This window comes from Dermacentor silvarum, chromosome 8 (assembly GCF_013339745.2).
Source record: "Dermacentor silvarum isolate Dsil-2018 chromosome 8, BIME_Dsil_1.4, whole genome shotgun sequence".
NCBI classification, from domain to species: domain Eukaryota; kingdom Metazoa; phylum Arthropoda; class Arachnida; order Ixodida; family Ixodidae; genus Dermacentor; species Dermacentor silvarum.
The window spans coordinates 90,014,900-90,035,292 of record NC_051161.1 but is presented as its reverse complement, the minus strand read 5'-3'; the positions used below and the strand labels follow the sequence as shown (position 1 = coordinate 90,035,292).

Sequence of the window (20,393 nt, the reverse complement as noted above, 5' to 3'; positions counted from 1 at the left end):
ATTACCAAGGCATGCATGACCAGCAGCTTACCAAAAGAAGAGTGTACGATCATTTTGTTATGCCGGTACTGACATATGGGACAGAAACTTGGAGGCTAAGAAAGATGTTTGAGAAGGGAGGAGCAGGAGAAGGAGGAAAGAAAGAGAGAAGGCAGGGATGTTAATCAGAAATGCGTCTGGTTGGCTACCCTTCACTGGGACATGAGAAAAGGGGTATGGTATACAATCTTTAGCCTTTATCTCCTTAGGCAAGACGTGAAATAAATGAAATTGAATTGAATTGAATAGTACGATAATGTCGGTGCCTGTAGGAAAACACTACATTGCACTAAGTCTATATATGCACGGAAGCTGACATCTTTAGGGCTTGTCATTGAGTAAACACTCTCCGAGCGTGTGCGGGCGTTCAGGCGTTACCTGTTTCTGTAGGTTTCGTCGATCCAGGAAACCACATCTTCCGGTATAGGGTTGATGGCCCGCCGTACTAGCCAGTGCTTCGTCTAGAGCACGGAAAACGAAACGAACAAAACACTCAGTGCACGCTCAATTCTGTCGGCGCCGCCATGCCAGCGTGTATCGAGTGGGGCGGAACCTTAGAGCTCCTCCCGCCAATCACCCCCCCCCCCCCCCTCTTCCGAATTCGCCAGTAAAAGCGCGCATCCGGTCGCACGAGCACCGCATCGCATACACGTTAGAAGATGGCCTGCCATATGCCGGAAAGCCCAATCGACATGTCCCCGTTGTGGCTGGCTGCAAGAAAGACCACAGTTCGGCGCTTTCACCGTGTCTTATGGTGGTACCTACTGTATAACAATGAGCTTCCTTCGGCCAGATACAGGCGCCATGTATGGCGTCACGGGGACGTGCTGGAGCAATTAGCACAGGCAGTACCTCTAGTCGTATGCGATCCAGTAATAGAAACACCCGCCGTGGTTGTTTAGTGGCTATAGTGTTGGGCTGCTGAGCACGAGGTCGCGGGAGCGAATCCCGGCCACGGCGGCGGCATTTCGATGGGGGCGCAATGCGCGACGTACACTAAGCGAATTAAGTGGGATGACCAAGCGAATTAAGGGGATGAGTAAGCGAATTAAGAGGAATGAGAGAATGTTAAAAACAAAGAGATTGGGAAACATAGTCAGTCATGTGTCCGTCTGTAATGCATCGGCACTCGGTCTTTCGCCTTCCGGTTGTCTTAGGGATAACATAAGAAACCCTGCGAAGTTTTTTTTTTTTTCCAGGAGAATGTGTGCTGCTTAGGGTGCTGTTACTTAACCGCGAGAGAGGTTAAGCGGCAGCGCACGAGAGTGGGTGTAGTAGCCTATGAATGCTAATCGCATTAAAATACTGCAGTTTGTGACAGATAACAAAACACCAATGGTCCCATCGTCATATCTCGCCGTCCCCCCTCCCCCATTTTTTCCTTTTTTTTCATTGTTTGGCCTGCACTAGCTGGGACACCCTACCGCGTACAACAGGATAATGTTGGGAAGAAACCAGCGACGTGCGTATATGTTACCAACGTTTTCAAATTCATAAAAAAAAGCAAAGCAATGAATCATACACGAAAGCGTTTTGGCAGGGAATGTGTCTTAATTTTTTTCCTCTTTTTTATGTGTACGACGCATGCGCGTGACCTAACAAAACAGCGTTAACCGCAAATACGTAGGCGGTATGAAAATAATGAGTAGACTATTGATATTTCCCCGTCGCTTCCCACAAAGCGGTGACGAAAGGTGAGGCCTACCCCTTTGGCGCTGATGTTGAAGGCCGGTGTCCTGGGCGCCTTCAGGTTGGGGAATGCGTCCATGTGGCGTACTGCGGGCGTGAATGGCGAATGCGGCGAAGGCGTGCTCACCATCATGAAGAAGGGACGCCGCTGATCTACTCGGCCCTCTAGAAATGACAGTGTCTTGGCTCTCTGCAGCGAAACAACATGGCAAGGTAAGCAAGCGGAACAAATGCACCTTGCGTTAGTTAGGCCGACAACTTGTCAAACTTCAAGACCACTTGGGGCTCTGAATTGCGGAAACACCGTCGCTGCATTCGCAGTTGTCAAAGATTTAAAAAAAATTAGCGCAGCTTGCACTATAGTGGTGCAAGCCTGTAGCAAACAGCGGATCTTGTGATCGACCAAGCTACAGCCAGGGTCGCTATCCCGACGATTCTGGATACTCAAACGCAGACTCTCGCGTTCTCGTTCTCGAAACTCGGGATTTTCGACTCGACGATGCCCCTTCTCGGCTGCAGCTTCGGCACAGTATTCCAGATCGGCTCGCCGCCGACGCGCTCCTTGCAAGACGCGGCCTGGCGGAGCGTTGACATGTCTAGGCGAAGCTAGGCACGTGTGGTTGCTAGGCGACACGAAGTGACGTCATGGCCAGATGGAGCAGGTGCGCGGTCGTAGCAGCTCGGCGCGGCGGTGAGGAGCAACGGCGAAGCGAGGCGCAGCGGTGCCAAGTGGTTGCTAGGCAACGCGCGATGACGTAATCGCCCGGCGCAGTTTCTGGTCTACGCTGTACGGTCCAACCTCCGGTTTAAACAGTTTCGCTGTTAAAAAATGCTTTGATCTTGGAAGGAAAAGGGGAGGGGTGTATATGATGAAGGGAACATCTACCGTGAACGCATAACTGAGCCGCTGAAGGCGGACATCTGTGTCAGTGTTCCCGGTTGATAACTGGTAAAGGTGCCTTCACTTTTGCGAGACGTAGCATCTAACAGGTTGCCTCATTAGATCGACAGGTGTTATACCCGCTGGGTTAGCCAATCAGCGTCCGCTGAAAGTGATAGCCTCGAAAGTTATCGACTCAGAAAGAGAGAGGCCTCATCACTAGGCATTCCTGTAGGGACTGGCCATGCGCAATGCTTCTTTGCTTGGGTGCAGTGACAAGAACAGGACACTCAACAGGACATTGCCAATGGGACATCCGACGCAACCGCGAAGACATCATTAGAGCTTGCGGCCTATAATAAACCATGGTCAGTGTCGTGGTCAGTGCAATCATTGAAAACCTATGCGCATGTGACCGTGCCTGTCACTGGGCCGCCTCTCGCTCTCTCTACATATAGAGGCTCCATACGTACCACAAGAGCCCTGCAGCGGCTTCCCAGTCACAGATCTTGTCAATTGCACAGTGGCTTCGAGACTTCCGGCACATTTTGCGCTGTATACCAAATGTCTGGTGAATGCCTTCGTCGCGTTCTTCTTTGCGCGCATAAAACACACAGTTAGTGGCAAAATATTTTGCGGCATGCTGAACAGTGTTATGAACACGGCAGAACAGTGCAGCGTGGATGGCAGTGCATCGTTCTAGGCTTAAGAGGGCCCGTGGGTATTTTTTTCCATAACAGTGACTCACATGCATGAAAATCGGACAGTAAACGAGGTGCATGCGGAAAGCATTTTATGTTGCAAAAGGGTAAGGCCCACCGCGAAGGCATACGATAGCAGCGCTACGGGCGCGCGCGTGCGTGCGCGTGTGCGTGCGTGCGCGCGTGCGTGTGTGTGTGTGTTTGTTTCTTGCCTTGACGCTGTTTTCGCTTGTTGCATAGGACTCGTCTATCGACCTGAACGGTACCTGTCGTCTTGCATACGCGTGACTCGAGGCACCACCTCTGCATAACGAGCTCACAGCAATAAAAATGCTGCCTATTATTATTGTTATTGTCTCGAACTCACCGAAGACAATTATCATCGGGAAATAATTGTTAATTCACTCAATTTCCTTCAATAATACAATTATTTCAGTTAAATTCAATAAATTTTACTGCAGGAGAAAGGTGTCTCTCGCAATGCTTTCCAATTTCTCCTTTCCTAGGGTAGCCGTATAGGCCAAATGCCGGTTATCTTCCTTAGTCTATCTCCGGCTACTCTCGGTCTACCTACTCAGTTACTTTACCAGACCATCGGCTTACTCGCTCGGCGATTGATTATATCTACACATTTTATTCCCTTCGATCAGTATCTCAACAGCTGGCGTTACTCATCTAGTTAAAGAATATACACTTTGTGAAAAGCGTGCACGTCCACATCCTTTGTCCGAAACTGTGCTCACAAAACGGGCACTATATAGCTTTTCAGTGTTTTGAAATTCCCAAAGGCCCGTGCACTGCCTTTTCATGGTACGACAGGCAGTGGCGATGCATATGCAGTACCGGTTTTATTTCGCACGCAATGCGAACGCTTGGCTTCGTTTTTTTCCCCCTTCACATACTAATTATATTTACGCAAGGAGATGCTAGCGCTAGTCATAGACTCCGGCTATACTCCTCTGCTCGAACCGTAAAACAAATAACAACAACGCCAACAAAAATAGCAAATAAAAATGCAACCAAGCCTAAAGCCTCAGTGGCACACAATAAGCAGCCGAGGCAGTGTTCATGAAGTTCCACTTGTCAAGGCCGGTAAATGGACGTTTTCGTGATGACGTCATCTAGGATCAATGTCGGCTCACCAGCACGTCGGTGAGGTAGTCCTTCTTCGGGCTATCGTAGTGCTTTTCCGCCGTACCATTAATCGACAGCGTGTAGTTGTAGTAGACCGAGTTTCCCACCTGCGAGGCAGTGACCACGGTGTAAATGGAAGAAACGTCAGGACATGATACAAACCCGAAACCCACGCTTAACAGAAAAAAGACGCACACACACACACAACACAAGCTGCCGCGCAAATAAATCTCCGTCGGGCTGATTTATTCCTTGAGGTATAGATACATAATGTAGGAAATTCAGCAGTGTTACCGATTTTCCACGCACTCGAACGCTTTCTTTAGAGACGTACTCTCGATCGGTCGTTCTCGGTGATAGTTGCAGCTGCACGTAGAGTAACGGCCCACGCGTTGGCGCAACGGGCATCCTTTCAATGCAACCGAGAACTATGCTACTTGAAAGGCCGGTAATGAGTGGACCGTTTCTTTCGTTTCTTCAATCGAGAGGCAGGCGCCAGTGGTCGAGAGAAATTCAGTGCGAGCTTTCATAAAGAAAATCGGTCACTCCTCAGAAAGTTTCAATACATCATTTTGTCTCTCTCGAGGGATAAAAGATTTCATTGCCAAAATGACATATTTTCCCCCGGCAGGAAATATCCTTTATAATTTTGATCCGATACTCTGTCTTTGCTTTATATGAAGATATTGTTAGCGATAAAAAAATATTTGCTTTAAACACTACATTTCATTTGTGAATAAAATATTCATTTACGAATGAGCAAAATGAATTCTTTGATTGAAACGCTAGTTACGAACTCAGAGTAAGTAGGCCAAACATTTATTAATTTGACTACCAGTAAAGATGACACATTTACTGATGTCCGCAGTCACTAAAAATGCTTTGTAGCAAATACGCCTCCTAATATACATTTATATATGTATTTTTTTTTCGCTTTGCGCTGCTCAGGAAAATCGGCTATTATTATTTCATGCAGGTGTGACTCTGGCGCATGAAGTATTCGCAAGAAAAGTTACTCCTCGAAATGCTTCAGATAGCAAAAATTGGGTAGAGGTAAGAACATTCATTGCAATGTCAGGCTTGTAGTTACTTGCCAGGCCGTTCCAGTTGGTCCATCCCGGAGGCACATGGTGCACGCCGCCAGCCCGTTTGTGGCCGTACTGCGACCGTGGTGAAGACAGATGAATCGGTTCAATCAGTCAGCTCCCATTGTATGTGGTAATTTAATTCATGCAGGAGATATCAAAATATCAGAAAGACGAAGCAAACATGCAGGCACTAATCAGCGGCCAAATTAACGAAGGTTTTTGCTCTTAAGAGGAAGGTTTAGCTCAGGGTCCCACCGTACTGGGGGCTAACTCTGATTTCCTTGTTCAAATACATGTAGAACGCACAAAGGCTTCTGGGACAACGCTGAACTGATTTGAAATAGACGCGTTGCATTTCAGAGAGACTTTTAAAATGTAGTGACATGAAATGAAGCATAAGTTTGATTTACGTTGACATTTTTTTTTATAGAAAAATTGCCGAAAGCTGGTAGGTTGCAGAAAAATTGGCACATTTTTACAAACAGAAAACAAATATCAGAGTTCTGTAAACTGCCTCTATTAGAGCATTTAAAGCGGGGAGATTTGATTTACGGACAGCTTGAGTGAAATTGTTACGATTGCGAGGGTTTAGCAAATGCCTTGCTCACAAATTAGTTGCATATTTCATATCACTCTGTAGTGCACCGATTTTTTCCGCTTTGAATGTATTATTAGGTGCAGTTTGCATAGTTCTAATATCATTTTCATTGCCGAGTTACAGAGAGCTGTAAACTTCATGGATGAGTTTTCTAAATTTTTCAATTCCAACATTTTTTTTTTGTTTAAAAATTGATGACCAAAGTTCCAATACCCCTCACACCTTTCTTGCAATTACAACAAGTCTTATCTAAATCGGTGCAGTGGTTGCCGATAAAAACGATTTCTGTCCCTGTTTGTTTAGATAGAAGCTCCCGAGCTAAGGAGCGAACGAAAGAACGAACGAATTCGAATGAACGAAGGAATTCAAACAAACGAACGAACGTTTTCCATGCTGAGTTCGACGCCGACAACGTAACCGCGAAAATAGGTGAAAAGGGCAAATAAAGGTATTCGCTTTATAGTTACTGAATCCTCGTTTTCAACCTATTTCCATGCGTTCCACAAGACGCGTAATACGTCCCCCAGATCTTCTCGCTGAAATATGTGAGGCACTTTGTTTGTATTAGGGCGAAATAAGGGGCAGGTTATGCTAAATTTGTAGGCAAAGTTCAAAGTGTGTGGATTAATTATCGTATTTGGAGTAAACTACTTATGCTAGCGCGTCAGAGCGTTACAAGCGGATTTTAAGAACAGCGCATAATTTACTGTACTTGAAGTCTTATCTGTACGAGCCACTGAGATCAAATTTCAAATTTCGTGATCATGGGAGGAACTTTATGGCTGATGTGCATGCGAAGCTAAATATGCGTCGGTGAAGTACGGCTTTTCCTGCAAAATCCTAATTAGGTTCTCGGAAGTTTTATTTGTGGGCAAATATGTTACACACGGGCGAGTCGTATACGGGATGATCACTTTTAGGTTTTCCCGAGTTCAGAAAATCGCGTGTTACAGAGAATTCCAGTCCTTGAGCTGGATTATCCAGAGAGGCAGACATTACTGGCACGAGAAACCGAAACACATATTATATTAATTTAAAAAATTAGTAATTACCTTCTTACTTAATTACTTTACGGCACATATTTCAATTTACGAATAGTATCTGGTGAGTTTGCAAGGCGTACCCACTAGAAATGAATTTCCATAATGACACCAGTTTGAAGATACGCGTCATCAAACTCGCCCTAAAAATTCCCTGTTGTTCCACTCACTTTTTAAACAAAACGCTCTTTTATGCACTGAAGCACAAAAATAATGGGAAGGCCCATGTACTTCATCCCCCACTTTGGGAAATTGTCTGGAAACTGGTGTAATCCTGCAGATTCATTTCAATGGATACGTTTCGCGAACTCACCAGCTACAATTCGTTAATTTCCACATGTGCCGTAAGGTAATTAACAATGAAGGTAATTAGTGCATTTTTGTTAATCAGTTGGACATGTTTTTCGATTTCTAGTGCTAGTAATATCCACCTCTTCGAATAACCCAGCTGAGGGTCAAGAATGATGCTACCTGCCACAGGCGATTTAAAAAAAATTTCCGGTAAACTTAAAAATTATCACCCTGTATAGTTTTAACAAGCCGGTATAACGCCAACCTCCCTGTCTTTCCGTCTATTCCTACTTCCTCCGGTATAACGCTACTCAAGTTCCGTGTCCACGTAATACTGTTTCGTTAATGTTTTCCAGGATCATTGGAGCCCTAAAATGACCCCGAACCCTCCACCTTTCCCTAACTTTCCCGTTATTCGACCCAGCTGTACCTGGTTGAGGTATTTCCCGGCATAGAAGGTCTCGTAGCCGGCCCGCTGGAGGTCCACGGCGAACGCGCTTCTCTCGGGACCTCGCTGCCAGCCCCGCGAGCTGCATCCTCCGGAGAGCGAATTGTTGAAGACGCCGGCGTTGTGCGCGTACCGTCCCGTCAGGATGCTCGAACGGCTTGGGCAGCACAGTGGCGTCGTCACGTACTGTGCCACAAATTAACAACACACGATGTTATTTACGCTATTGCCGTGGATGTATACCGTAGTTATACCCTAACGTAAGCATATTCTGGCGACAATGTCGACTTCTGGTGGATTTGTTGCTGCCCATGGAAGTTGCTGCGGTTTACTGGGTCTGCCTTGGTCTCCGCGTGGTGTCTGTTCTCGCCTCCTCAAAAAAAAAAAAGAAGAAAGAAAGACAGGAGACTTGGGCAACCTTGTAGAATAACAATCCAATTTCCGTGGCCTGCAATTACATCAACGACATATTTTAAAGCATTGCCCTTATATGACTAGCCCGTTTGGAAGCTTGCCCGCATGTAACAATTTCGAGCACTTCTCAAGACAATTTCGCAAAGGCCGTACTTCATCCGCCGCACTTCGGCAGAACATTAGCCATATAGATCCCGCCCTCCACGCCTTTTCGTCGCCTAAATTTGATCTTCGTAGAGTTCTTAGCTCTCCGAAAGCAGCGGGATAAATTCTACGTTGTTCGTAAAAGACACTTATAACCATCCGGATTGCCTGTATTCGTAATTTATCGCTCAATATATAATCAGTCCAGATACATTGAATTTCGCCTCCATATTACCCATAACCTGGCCCTAATTTTAAACCAATATCAATAAGATGCCTTGTTTGCTTCACCGAGAATACCGGGGAAACTTACTGATATGATTGAATTTCATTTAATTTATTATAACGCACAAAAAAGATATAAAAGAAGGGCTCAGTAATTATTTTCAAACCTTGCATTTAGACGATAAACGTTCGTACCTGCCCACACATTGCACTCAACATGACCCCATTTGCACCACATATAAAGTTGATGTGCATCTCCTAATGTGCATCGGAGAACTATTAGCCTGTTGCAGTATCAGGCGAAGCATAGACTTATTTTATCTAAAGTAGAAGTCTAACCACTTCGAGCAGCATTTTTTATGCAGGATACATGAGGCAGCTGAAGTTGATATAAGAAGCTATACGTGAAGATAGTTCTTTCTTTTCCCGTTCTAATGCTTGTTTTCATGTCAGCTTAGCCAGTGAGAAGCTCCATGGACATTAGCAGACGCTAGGATACTTTGTTTTAAATTCTTACAATGACAGGACGCTCAAAATAACTTTTCGCTGCAGTCATATCGAGTTGAAACGTAGCAAATTGTGACACCTTCGTTTTATGAAGTTTGTTCTGTTGCCCCATCTTTCTGTTTTCTGCTTCGAAGTTATCTACGTACCTCTGCTTCATGCCACCAGCTCCGCGCAGGGTGGTTACAGGATGACGATGACGAACAAACACACACACACACACACACACACACACACACACACACACACACACACACACACACACACACACACACACACACAGCATGCATATATATATATATATATATATATATATATGCTCAGAAACCGCAGGCATGAAGTACCGGCTTTTCTATGGGCTCGTAACATCGGCAGTGTGCAAGAAGGACGTTAGTTGTATCCTAATGCAAAGTATTGGAGTGTTGGAGTTGCAAACTTATTGAGGAAAAATAAAAGAAAGCCGAGAAACACGAACCAGCATATCCTTTTGCGAAACGTCCTTGCCTCTCCGTAATAAGCGCTTTTTTTTTCAATATAAATGTGGGGAAACGTTTACATAGAGTCTCTGAAGTGCTTGTAGATGTGTACGCATGTTCTATAGATGTTTCCTGTCACATTTATTTAAACAAACGAGAAATTACGATCTGCTTTCTGTATCTGCCCAAAGGTACAGAGCGAAGTCCGAAAGGTCAAATAAAACGTTAACTGAATAGTGACAACAAATGATTTGAATTAGGGGCCTGTAATCGAGTCTTCTGTGAGTCTCATACAAGATGGCCTCACCCTGTGCATGGGTATTGCGCGCCCCATGTGGTCAAAATTAATCCGGAGCCCTCCACTACGGCGTGCCTCATAATCAGAACCCGTTTTGGCACGTAAAACCCCAGAAAGAAGAAGAAAACACGAGTGCACCCATGTGGTGCCGTGAATGCCGATCTCAGGGACTATATGGGAAGTACGGGAAGATTTATCAACCTGGTTTATAGACTCAGGGAGCAGCGTGCGCATTTTCAGACGTTAGCGGGATCATGACATCTCGCATGTTAAATGTAGCAGGCGATGTCATTGCACGCGCTGCGACAAAGGTAGGGCACCGCATTTCGGGCCGCTCTAGGGCACCGAAACAATCAGTCGAGGATACCAGCGCAGTAAGAAAAGTTTTCAAAGTTATTGCGTCGAAAATTAAGTGTAGCCTCTAGCGTTACATTGCCGTCCACTTGTGCGTGCGCATATGCGCAGGTATGCGCACACGTGTGTGTTATTATTGTATTATTGTGCATTCCAAACCACTTGTATGAGTTTGTGTTGTCCGCCTGTCACAGAAGTTATGCGTCCCTCAACAAAACTACACAGAAAAACAAGAAAGAAAACGTTTCTCACGAGCACGCAGACAATTGTCACTCACCGCATTGGCGAAAGTCACTCCGTCGTCTCCAATGAGCATTTGTGTCCTCACGAGGGGTTTCTGCAGGCATAAGGTTTAAAGATGCACTTTCATTGAATTCTCGAGTCGCAGCTGAGACTAAAAAGCACAAATCATTCGCTGCTGTATGGTTAGGCACAATGTGTAAGGATTCACCAATGCCTGCTGCGCAAGAACTACAAAACCCACTACTTGAAAATGACTGCGATAAACACTTCCATGTTGTGGGGCTGGTAGTGGCGGCTGTGGTCGTGGCATAGTGGTGGCTGGCGATCGAGGCCGGCCCCACCTGAGCGTCTCTTGCAATGTCACCGGGGTACGTAACTAAGCAATAAAGAAGTCGGGGTCATGAAACACACACGCTCGCGTCACAGACACACGCGCCCGGACTTTTGGATATTGCTCCTTCGTCACTCTGCAGAACTTCACCCCAACACACCAGCCTAACTTATAGGACAGCATTTTCAAAAAAATATATATTTCAAAAGATCAACATAGCTTCAACAAGTTTTCGTAAGCAACGTCGAAACCGCAGTTCTATGTTCTATAATCAACATGCGCATTCTCGACACTTAGTTGGCAGTTAGTGTTGCGTTACAGCAATGTTTTGGTCCTGAACAAAACACTGTTATAACGCAGGACTAAATGAACGCTCAAGTGCGATGAATGTGCATGCTATTAGAAGGAAGGACCTTCTAGACGTTGCTATTTGAAACTTGTTAAAACTGGGCCAATGTTTGAAACGTTTTCTTTTTTCTTTTTCTTTTTTTGAAAATGTTGCTCACTGAGTTACGCCTATCCGAAAAGCTGCTGTCGCGTTACACCGGTCCATACCATGTGGTGCGACAAGTGACCGATGTCACATATGAAATAATCCCCGCCGACCCCTCAGCGTCGTCGTCAGCTGCAAGTGACAGCGTTCACGTAGCAAGATCTAAAGCCCTATCACACACCTTTCACCGCCGATGTATAGCTTAAGCACCGGGACGGTGCTTCTACCGCAGGGGTGATGTTATGAAACAGCCGCTGCAGTATGGCTACACTGAAGAGGAGGAAGACGACGTGTTCTCGATTGGTATAGGGTCGCCATCATGGCCACCGTTAGCCTAGGTGCAAATATATTGTAAATAGGCTTGTACATCAGCTACACGCAACAATGTGCAGTTCCCCATCCATATCTTTAAATCTGCGTGCCTCATAATCAGAACTGGTTTTGGCACGTAAAACCCCAGAAAGAAGAAGAAATCTGTATAGGAAGTGATGCTTTAGTGGAGCGGTTAAATAAATTATGTACAACTAACGGCAATGCGTAGAATGATATTTATTTTCATCATATGCAACGCGTAATCGCATGCAATATTTAAGTTTATATTCACCACAAAGGCCACAACTTTAATCTGCTGCAACTTTTATATTTACGTACTGCACCGCTCAGAAGCTATGCTGAAATGCTAACGTCGAATAGGCATTTTACAGTGTGAGACGTCTACGCAGTTATGTCATGAGGACTATGGTGATGTGTGATGCTTGTCAAGGTAAGAATGCCTTGCTGCATTTGGCTCCATGTCTCGCTACGTTTAGGGGTTCTTTATCGCTTGTGTCCCAGTGGCGAAAATGCATTCTGTAAGATTGGCCTAGAATGGGCCCATAGCCAGTAGCACACACCGAACGGCCAAACAAAGACGAGTACTCAATAATTAAAAGAATATGTTCAATATAATGCACTATTCCATAAGAGGTCGGTGTGCTTTAGTGGTACCTGTGAGCCGAAATTATACGTTCAAGTTCTACGTAGAAATTTATTTTACAGCGATAGCTGTCTTGCGCTCGTAAACCTGGTCGTTTTGATGTCCCGCTGGTGTCGTCGCCAAAATTCCAAAATCATTGCGAGAAGATCACAAACAAATATTCATTCTCATTGTGCCGCGAGGATTAGAACTTGAGACCTACATATTGGCAGTCCATGATTCTCCCTCTCGTCGACTCTGCCGGCGCTACAGCAGTGGAGATTACTGATCCTATAGAGAGCGCGATCACGCCAGCAGCTGCCGTGATAGGTTTGCTGCGCATTATATTTCGCCAGCTATCGTGTCTTTTATTACGCATTACTTCCCCTATACTTTGCCGGTAAGCTTACAACTTATAAACCTGGTTGATGGTATTTGCAGGCAGCGGCAGCAGAAACCGCTGCCGTCGTACGCCACATGCCAAACCCGAGAGAGCGGATAAGGAAAACCTTCCTTAATATTATTATAGTGGTTGTGGATATGGTGGGAGTTTGGACGGCGACGGTGTTGCAACAGGCAGGGTTAGCCTGGTGCATTGCCTGGCATGCTTTGCGGGGGATTATCCCTGCCTGCGAACCTCTCAACTTCGTATCATGCATGTTTCACCAGACGTTGATCAAGTTAGCTTATATACTATATGCAATAAATAAGCGGTGAACTTTCTTCCTGCTCACGATGGGCCCTTCAGGGAACACTACGGGTTGGGTGCTCTCGTATAGGAAATGTTCCTGTTCTGTATAGGCTGTGAAGCGGCGTCCTTTTTTTTTCTGTGAATACCATGTTTTTTTATATATAATGTAGAAAGCAACACCACGCGCTCGGACCCTAATTTGAAGTCAGAAATAGAGATCAAAACTTCTGGGGGAATTATTTTAAATTGGCATACTAGGTAAAAACATCGAATAGCTTGTGAAATTTTCACTAAAAATTCACAAATAGAGAACTGATAGGTGCGTTTCATTCCTTCTATATCGTTCCGAAACAATGCAATATATTTTTATTGCGATAAAGACTTGCCGTCAAGGCATAATTCTTGATGTTTATATGTGTATTATATATACACATATAATTCTCCTCTAATTAAAAGATATGGTTTAATCTCCATGGAAAACTTTTATGATATTGCCTCAGCAAAACATTGTTAAGAGAAAAACGGCATCACTTTTCTAATCTAAGTTGCCTTGCGAAACTTACATTTCCAATACACATATACAATACAAGATATTGGGAGTGATGCAGTGTGCCACTTAACCGTACTAATTATGGAGAGCAGATGCTCAAAAGTACAATACATTACTTTTACATTACAAAAGTACATTAAAGTTAAACTACTTTAATGAGCATGATATTGTGTTAGAAAATTTAACCGCACTAGAACTTAAGCGTGTTTTTTCATGGTTTGTTCCTTTGTGTCGCTTTTTTTTCCCCCTACATAATCGTTCTTATTCAGTTGAACATGGCTCACAAACTTGCACTTTGCTTTAACATTGTATAAGCCAGCATGCAAGTTAATTTTTTTCTACTTTACATTTATATTATACCTGCACTAGTTGAGCGAAATACTTGTACTTGCATTATTTGTTTATTACCTTTTTGTGCTTGCTGTAAACGGTTGCTGCTCAAACGTTTCGGGGGTGAGAACCGTCAAGCTGCCTTATCGGCAGCTTTTTCTTTTCACCCCCCTCCCATGTACACTGATACATTGAATAAATGATTGATTGATTGATATGTGTGCTGTATGCTTTCCCGATATATTGAAACGCGTTGTGTATTTCGCGCTGATGGCGCTCGCTGGTTGACTTCTCATACAAGTACAAAGAGTTGCTCGTGTCAGTCGGCACATCCGTCCTGTGTTTTTTCCAGTGCTTCAGCATAGTCACCTAGCTGTTGCACCATTCTCATTACAACGAGCGAGCTCAAAGTGCACCTCTCTTTTGATCTGGATCAGCCTGATGCGTTTAACCTGGAGTTGCTACTAGCAGCAAAACGCTTAGTGCTCACCAGCATGCTGCCAAGCTCCAAGTCCAAGTCGTCCGTGAGGAAGAACACCATGTTGGGTCTGTTCGTCTGCGCTTGGGCATTTGTTCCAGCCAGGAAGACAATGACTCCGATGAACAGGATTTGTGCCATCACGGTAACGGCAGATTGCAGCGGAGACCGAGCTCAGTCGATCGTGCTCGAGCTGAATGAGGAAAGGCAGGAAGGCACAGAGCTACAGCATAAAGCTACAACACAACAATTCTTTTGCAACAAAAAGCCCTAGCAGTGCCATGCGGCTAGGCAGAGTTCTGAACTTGAAAAACTCAACAAACGTAGCTAGAATATCACCCAAAGGTAGCCAGAAGATTAAGGAGAAATTGGGCGCATCTGCCACTTCTGGCAGTTCAACTTTTTAAATTGCGGTTTTATCCAGCGCTTAATTGACAAGAATACCAATTTTGTGTATATGTGTGCGCGTGTGTATGTCTGTGGCTTCACATCGAAACGCAAGCATTATCGCTATTAGACAATCTTACACTAATATTGATAGCCTGACTTTTAAATGTTGAGGCTTATACGCCACCGTGAAATAGCATGACTCGCTATTTCGTGAAAGAATGCTTGATGAGAGTTAGATAATTTAAGAGCTATATTATTACACAAACCGAAGCTGAGATTAAGAGAAGATATTTTCGACAACAACTAAATCGCGGCGGTTGGCGTCTGTATCTAGGTGGTATTTACTGATGAGTGGATCCCTTATTTATGTATGTTCATCCTCTACTAGGGGTCATCACAAGGAGAGTAAGAAAGTGAACGTCAGAGGAAAAGAAAACACTAAGTCAAAGTAATAAGAATGAGCACATCAAGGAGTCCCTAGCACATTCATCGTAATACGTCATACAGACATATCTCTTGAAGTAGCAGAAGACTTGGAGAGATTGTTCCATAAATCAAAATCATGTGGACAATCGAGAGAAACGAAATGTGTAACTGTGGATCTCATACGGCTGAAAAACAATCATCGTCGATTCGTGGGTTGCGGCTTCCTTGAGCGTGTAGATATTTTCGCTAATGAGCTTCAATTTCACATTTGATGACATGAAACACTATTCTGGATTAGTATTTATGTGTGCGTATTTCCAGTAGGTATTAACATTTAAAAAATGTGGGCAGCTTGTACTATAGTGGTGCAAGGCTGGAGTAAACAGCGGAGCTCGTGATCGACCTAGCTTCTTCCAGGTATTACTAGGCTTGGCTAAGTTTTGCTAGAAAATGCTTAGTGCAGCTAGGCACGGTATTCCGAATCGGCTCGCCGCTGATGCACAGATTCTCGCTTGGCCGCGCGATGCGTTTCAAGATGAGCGGCTTCTTCTTGAGGTGTCCGGATCTTCTTTGGTCGACCCATGTCTAGGCTACGTGTACTCGCCACAGAGTCAACGAGAGTTCTGCCGCCGTCGCGACGGCTCCGAACTTTATCTCCCCGGTGACGTCACGGCCAAGCTGCGCCTCCACACTTGCCGTGACGTGGCTGGTCGAAACCTGCCGAGCCGCCGCCAGAGCCGCCTGCTGCAGACACTGACACCGCGCGCGTACGCGAGGAAACAAACCCGGGGAAACAGGAAAACGCGGACGGCGTCGACAGCAGCTCTGCGCGTTGCCTCGTTGGTGCTGCTACAATTTCTCTCTCTCCTTCCCTCTCCTTAACGTCCCATGTCAAGGCAACATGTGCACGGCACGGGGAGAAGGCGAAGCACACGCCGCTCCGCGAGGTGGTTGCTAGGCAACGCGTGGTGACGTCATCGCCAAGCGCAGATTTTTGTTCGCACTACGCGGCCTAACCAAGTTCTTATACAGCTCCGCTGTTAAAATAAAGTTTCCAGACTTCTTAATTAATAGCTCAATAGGGAGCCATTTGTTACTGAAAAATTGAATCCAGCCAAAACTCAACGTATACTGATTTGCTCTAAGATTCTGTGACTAGCACCAGTTCGTGAAGTAGGCACTCAAGATGTGCAGGATTGTTGGCGCAATACATCCTAACTGCAATTTGTCGCATTCCTAAAGAAATGCTAGCTGAGGTTCGAGTATGCTTCATTATTGTCTCGAAACAATTATTTCAAGTATAGCTGAGTGTTCTATGTCGGCACCCAATTAATTTTATCGCCTTGTTTTCATAAACTACGGCACTTAAAGGTCCGCGCGTCTCGTAATCATCTAGGTGTGTTCTGAGCAGGAGACTTGGTGCGGGCCAATTACTTTTTTAATGCAAAGCATCCTTTGTTTCATTCCAGGCACTTCGTGGAAGGTCGGTAAGTTGGTAGGTAGGTGGGTAAGTAACCCTGTCTCGAAACACTTCGGACCTCAGGAAATATTGAAGAAACGCATGACCGGCAGTGGAGTCGAACCTCTGCCTTCGATCACAGCAGCCCAACGCTAGAATCACTAGGCCACGATTGCACGCGGTCTCCTCTCGTGCCAAAGCCGACTGGCAATTTGAGATGTTTGGCGTGGGCCTCGTGTGCCAGTTTCTAACGTTCTTTCCTTGTTCCTTCGGTGGCTAATCTCTGCGATGCAGATATCATTGCAATGACACATTAACGTGATGAAGGATAATATAAGAAGTGGCGAGGACCTTCGAAGTTGGGACAGCCCTTATGCATATGCGTTCTCTGCCCATCATTCACACCTGGTTCAACTGCCTCGTATTCGCGCTCGCGCACTTTTGGGGACGTCAAATTCAGTGCGCGACGATTTTCTAAGTCATTGGAAGTGCATTTGACGGAAGAAGTGGCACAACTCACAGCAGCGTTAATTTTACTAACTATACGCTGTATAATTAGCCTATACGCTACAGCTAAATTCAGCGTCACGTTGACAATACTACGAGGAAATCTCGCACTATTGTCTACGCGTGGCGCCTGTTGAGGGCTTCATCCGACATAGGACTTATGTACAGTGCATGGATTTGCCGAAAACTTGGCTTCGAACAGCCTTTTAGTTACAGTATTTTGAACTTTACAAAGCCCCAACACGATTCCACATGAAGGAAATACGTAAGAACTCATTCACTTTTATTTCTGGCCATTGAGATCGTACAAAAGCTGAAACATTTTTTAGTTAAAGATTAGTATAATAATGAATTAGTAATTGGTTACACCTGAGTTACCTATAACTGAAAACATATCGATAAAACGCTATTATGAGCTTCGCGTTAACTTTCTCGCGCTTAAATCGGAATCTGGAGGTGTGAAATTGAGTATCAGAAGCGTTATACGTTAAGCAAAGTGAGGTTCTCCTAATATACGGGGTGTTCATTTTTCAGTTTTACGGAATTTTGAGAAATCGCCTGTGGCAGGTAGCATAATTCTTATCATTGAGCTGGGTTATTCCATGAGGCGGACAATAGTAGCACGAGAAACCGAAAGACAATATTAAACTAATTAGCAAAAATTGACCTATGAACTTCTTAGTTAATTACTTTACGACACATATTGCAATTTACGAACTGTAGCCGGTGAGCTAGTCAGGCGTATCCACTTGGAATGAATTTCCAGAATGACACCAGTTTTTGGAGATATGCGCCACTAAACTCGCTGTAAAAATGCACTGTTATTCCACTTACTTTTTTAACCAAGATGCTGTTTTATACATTGAAGCACAAAAGTAACTGGAACGCCCATGTATTTCTTCCCACACTTTGGGAAATAATATCTCGAAACTGGTGTCATCCTGGAAATTAATTTCAAGTGGACGCGTCTCAGAAACTCGCCGGCTACAATTCGTAAATTGCAATATGTGTCGTAAAGTTATTAAGAAGTTCGTTAGTCAATTTTTCTTAATTAGTTGATTATGTGTTTTGATTTCTCTAATGTCCGCCTCTTCGAATAACCCTGCTCAACGATAAGAACGATGCTACCTGCCACGGGTGATTTTTTTTAAATTCCGTAAAGCTTAATTTTGAACACGCCGTATTAATCGCGTATTTGTTGCGTGGTAATGAACCCGAGTTATCCTCACATTTCCATCATTGCACTATTATTACGATTTTGCAAATATAAGGAACTGCTTAAAATATAAATTAATAAACACCCACGGTGCGTGTTACGCTGCCGCACTGTCACTAGATCTAAGAACACGAATACGCGAAAGCGTCGACACTTATTACATTACATAGAATTGCGAGACATAATTTATTAGTAATGGACATGATACTAACAATTTCTATAAAGAAACGCCGTGCGGTTTTCACGCCACAAAGCTGAACAAGGAGCCATTAAAGAAGCCTCAGTGTTCTTTCTGAGCGAATACCTGCGAAAATAAAAGAAATATTACCCTCTACCTATAGTTCCTGCGGTAGTTCAAGCTACTGTGCCGCCAGCTTTCGCTTTACTAATTTCAGCATGAATGTCTGAGGTGAAAGTATCGATCAATGACATAAACATTAAATTAGTTTACTTAACATTTGGAGAGTTATGTGCAAAACCACGATCTGCCGATGTGGGGGATTCCGGATTAATTTTTGGACATCTGGGGCTTTTTGAAGTGCACTTTTATTTAAGTTCCTTCTAGTAATTTTTGTAGGAAACTCTATGGTCGAGAATACAGCCCCTTACGGCTCTCACAGCGTCTCTTGTGTTTCTCCTCCGTGATCTATAATATAAAGATGCATGCAGCACATTACGCAGTCTCGGAATGTTTAGAGCACTTACCCTTCAGTCTAAGGCAGACCTCTGGAATCGGGTAGCGAATAGTGGATACCTCTAGAAAAGACACGTGCGTCTCTCACTGGCCTTATCACCGGCGTCCCGGCAGATAAGGGCTCATCGGCAAACACTGCGACAACATCAACATCGAAAAGGTCCGATACTTGCTATCGCGTGGGGCCCAGCAACTCTCTCTTCTGTCGTAGTGCAGCTGGTCATACATGTCGGTTATTTCCTGCGTGGTCGGCACTTGACTCGTAGCATTGCTTCACCAGTTGAAATACCGGAAGAAACCTCTTTGGCGGGACAAAGGTAGATTCGCATGACACACGGAATCGCAATCTCAGACTGCGTAAGAAGAGTGTAATGTGCCTGAAACGAACAAAAAAAAAATCACATTGCGGCAGATCCAACGCATCTCATTGGAATCTATAAGCAGGCGAAGCTTTGTTTCAATGCGTAAAGAGTGTTGCAACCTGTGTTAGTGTCTGTGTTAATGCAATCTCAGTGCAAGGTCATATCGCAGGCCCTCGCCCAAACCGCATCGTCTGCGTTGCAAGCTGTCCAAAAGCAGCCATCTTGGCATCTGCTCGAATGCGCAGGCATTTGCTTTCGCACACCTTTACTATGCAGTCTGACATACGCGGCCACCATCTCAAAGAGGCAGTTGGCGTTGGCACTACAAAAGTGTATGTGTAATTGTGACCTGTTGATTAGAGCATAGGTTTGCTGCGCTGGTGGACAGAGGTTCGATCGCAACATGGGAAACTTAACTAATTTTATTAACGTATGAGCTATTTGGCAACACAGCAGCAGCACCCAGCAGCCACGGTCAGCAAAGTTTGGTAGGTTTTGCAAAGAAAGCTTCGATTTAATAAATTGTGAAGTGTAACGTCGCGTAACTGCGCTGTGGTCTATGAGTGACGCCGGAGTGGAGCTCTCCGAACTAATTTTGATCATCCCGTTGTTCACCAAAGTCGAGCTTTAGGCTAGTTAGGTGCTTCATTAACGATGCTTGGCAGCGCATCACCGACACCGACAACTGCTAGGAACGAACACGAGCAGCGGTGAACTGACTACTTAACCGTTATTTTCCTTATAGAGCAGGTATTAAGATGCTCCGCACTAGGGGAAAAAATACGGTAACGTCCACAGAGCGACAGCACAAAAATGCAATCTGCGCAAGCATCCCGCGCACGTGCTACTTATTCCGCAACAAGAAGGGTAGGTACCGTAGGAAGTAAAAATGCAATCTGCTGCTGCAGATTGCATTTTTGTGATTGCGCTCGTTCATTCTTACTG

The 20,393-nt window shown here is 44.7% G+C and overlaps 1 protein-coding gene across 6 annotated transcripts in view; it reads right to left on the bottom strand.

The window, feature by feature from the left end:
* Window positions 1-19,213, bottom strand: part of LOC119461559 (N-acetylglucosamine-6-sulfatase) — a 56,023-nt gene extending 36,810 nt beyond the window's left edge. For 3 of the 6 annotated variants that reach the window (XM_049673208.1, XM_049673207.1, XM_049673206.1), the window contains exons 1-8: window positions 19,098-19,213; window positions 14,407-14,587; window positions 10,601-10,660; window positions 7,891-8,094; window positions 5,538-5,603; window positions 4,452-4,550; window positions 1,745-1,918; window positions 418-500 (exon numbers count right to left, since the gene is read on the bottom strand). In XM_049673208.1, the coding sequence (XP_049529165.1) occupies window positions 418-500; window positions 1,745-1,918; window positions 4,452-4,550; window positions 5,538-5,603; window positions 7,891-8,094; window positions 10,601-10,660; window positions 14,407-14,535 (815 nt within the window). In that variant the 5' untranslated portion in view covers window positions 14,536-14,587; window positions 19,098-19,213. The remainder of the gene's footprint in view (window positions 1-417; window positions 501-1,744; window positions 1,919-4,451; window positions 4,551-5,537; window positions 5,604-7,890; window positions 8,095-10,600; window positions 10,661-14,406; window positions 14,588-19,097) is intronic. The other 3 variants (XM_049673205.1, XM_049673210.1, XM_049673209.1) reach the window with 3 other exon arrangements.
* Between the last annotated feature and the right edge of the window lie 1,180 nt (window positions 19,214-20,393).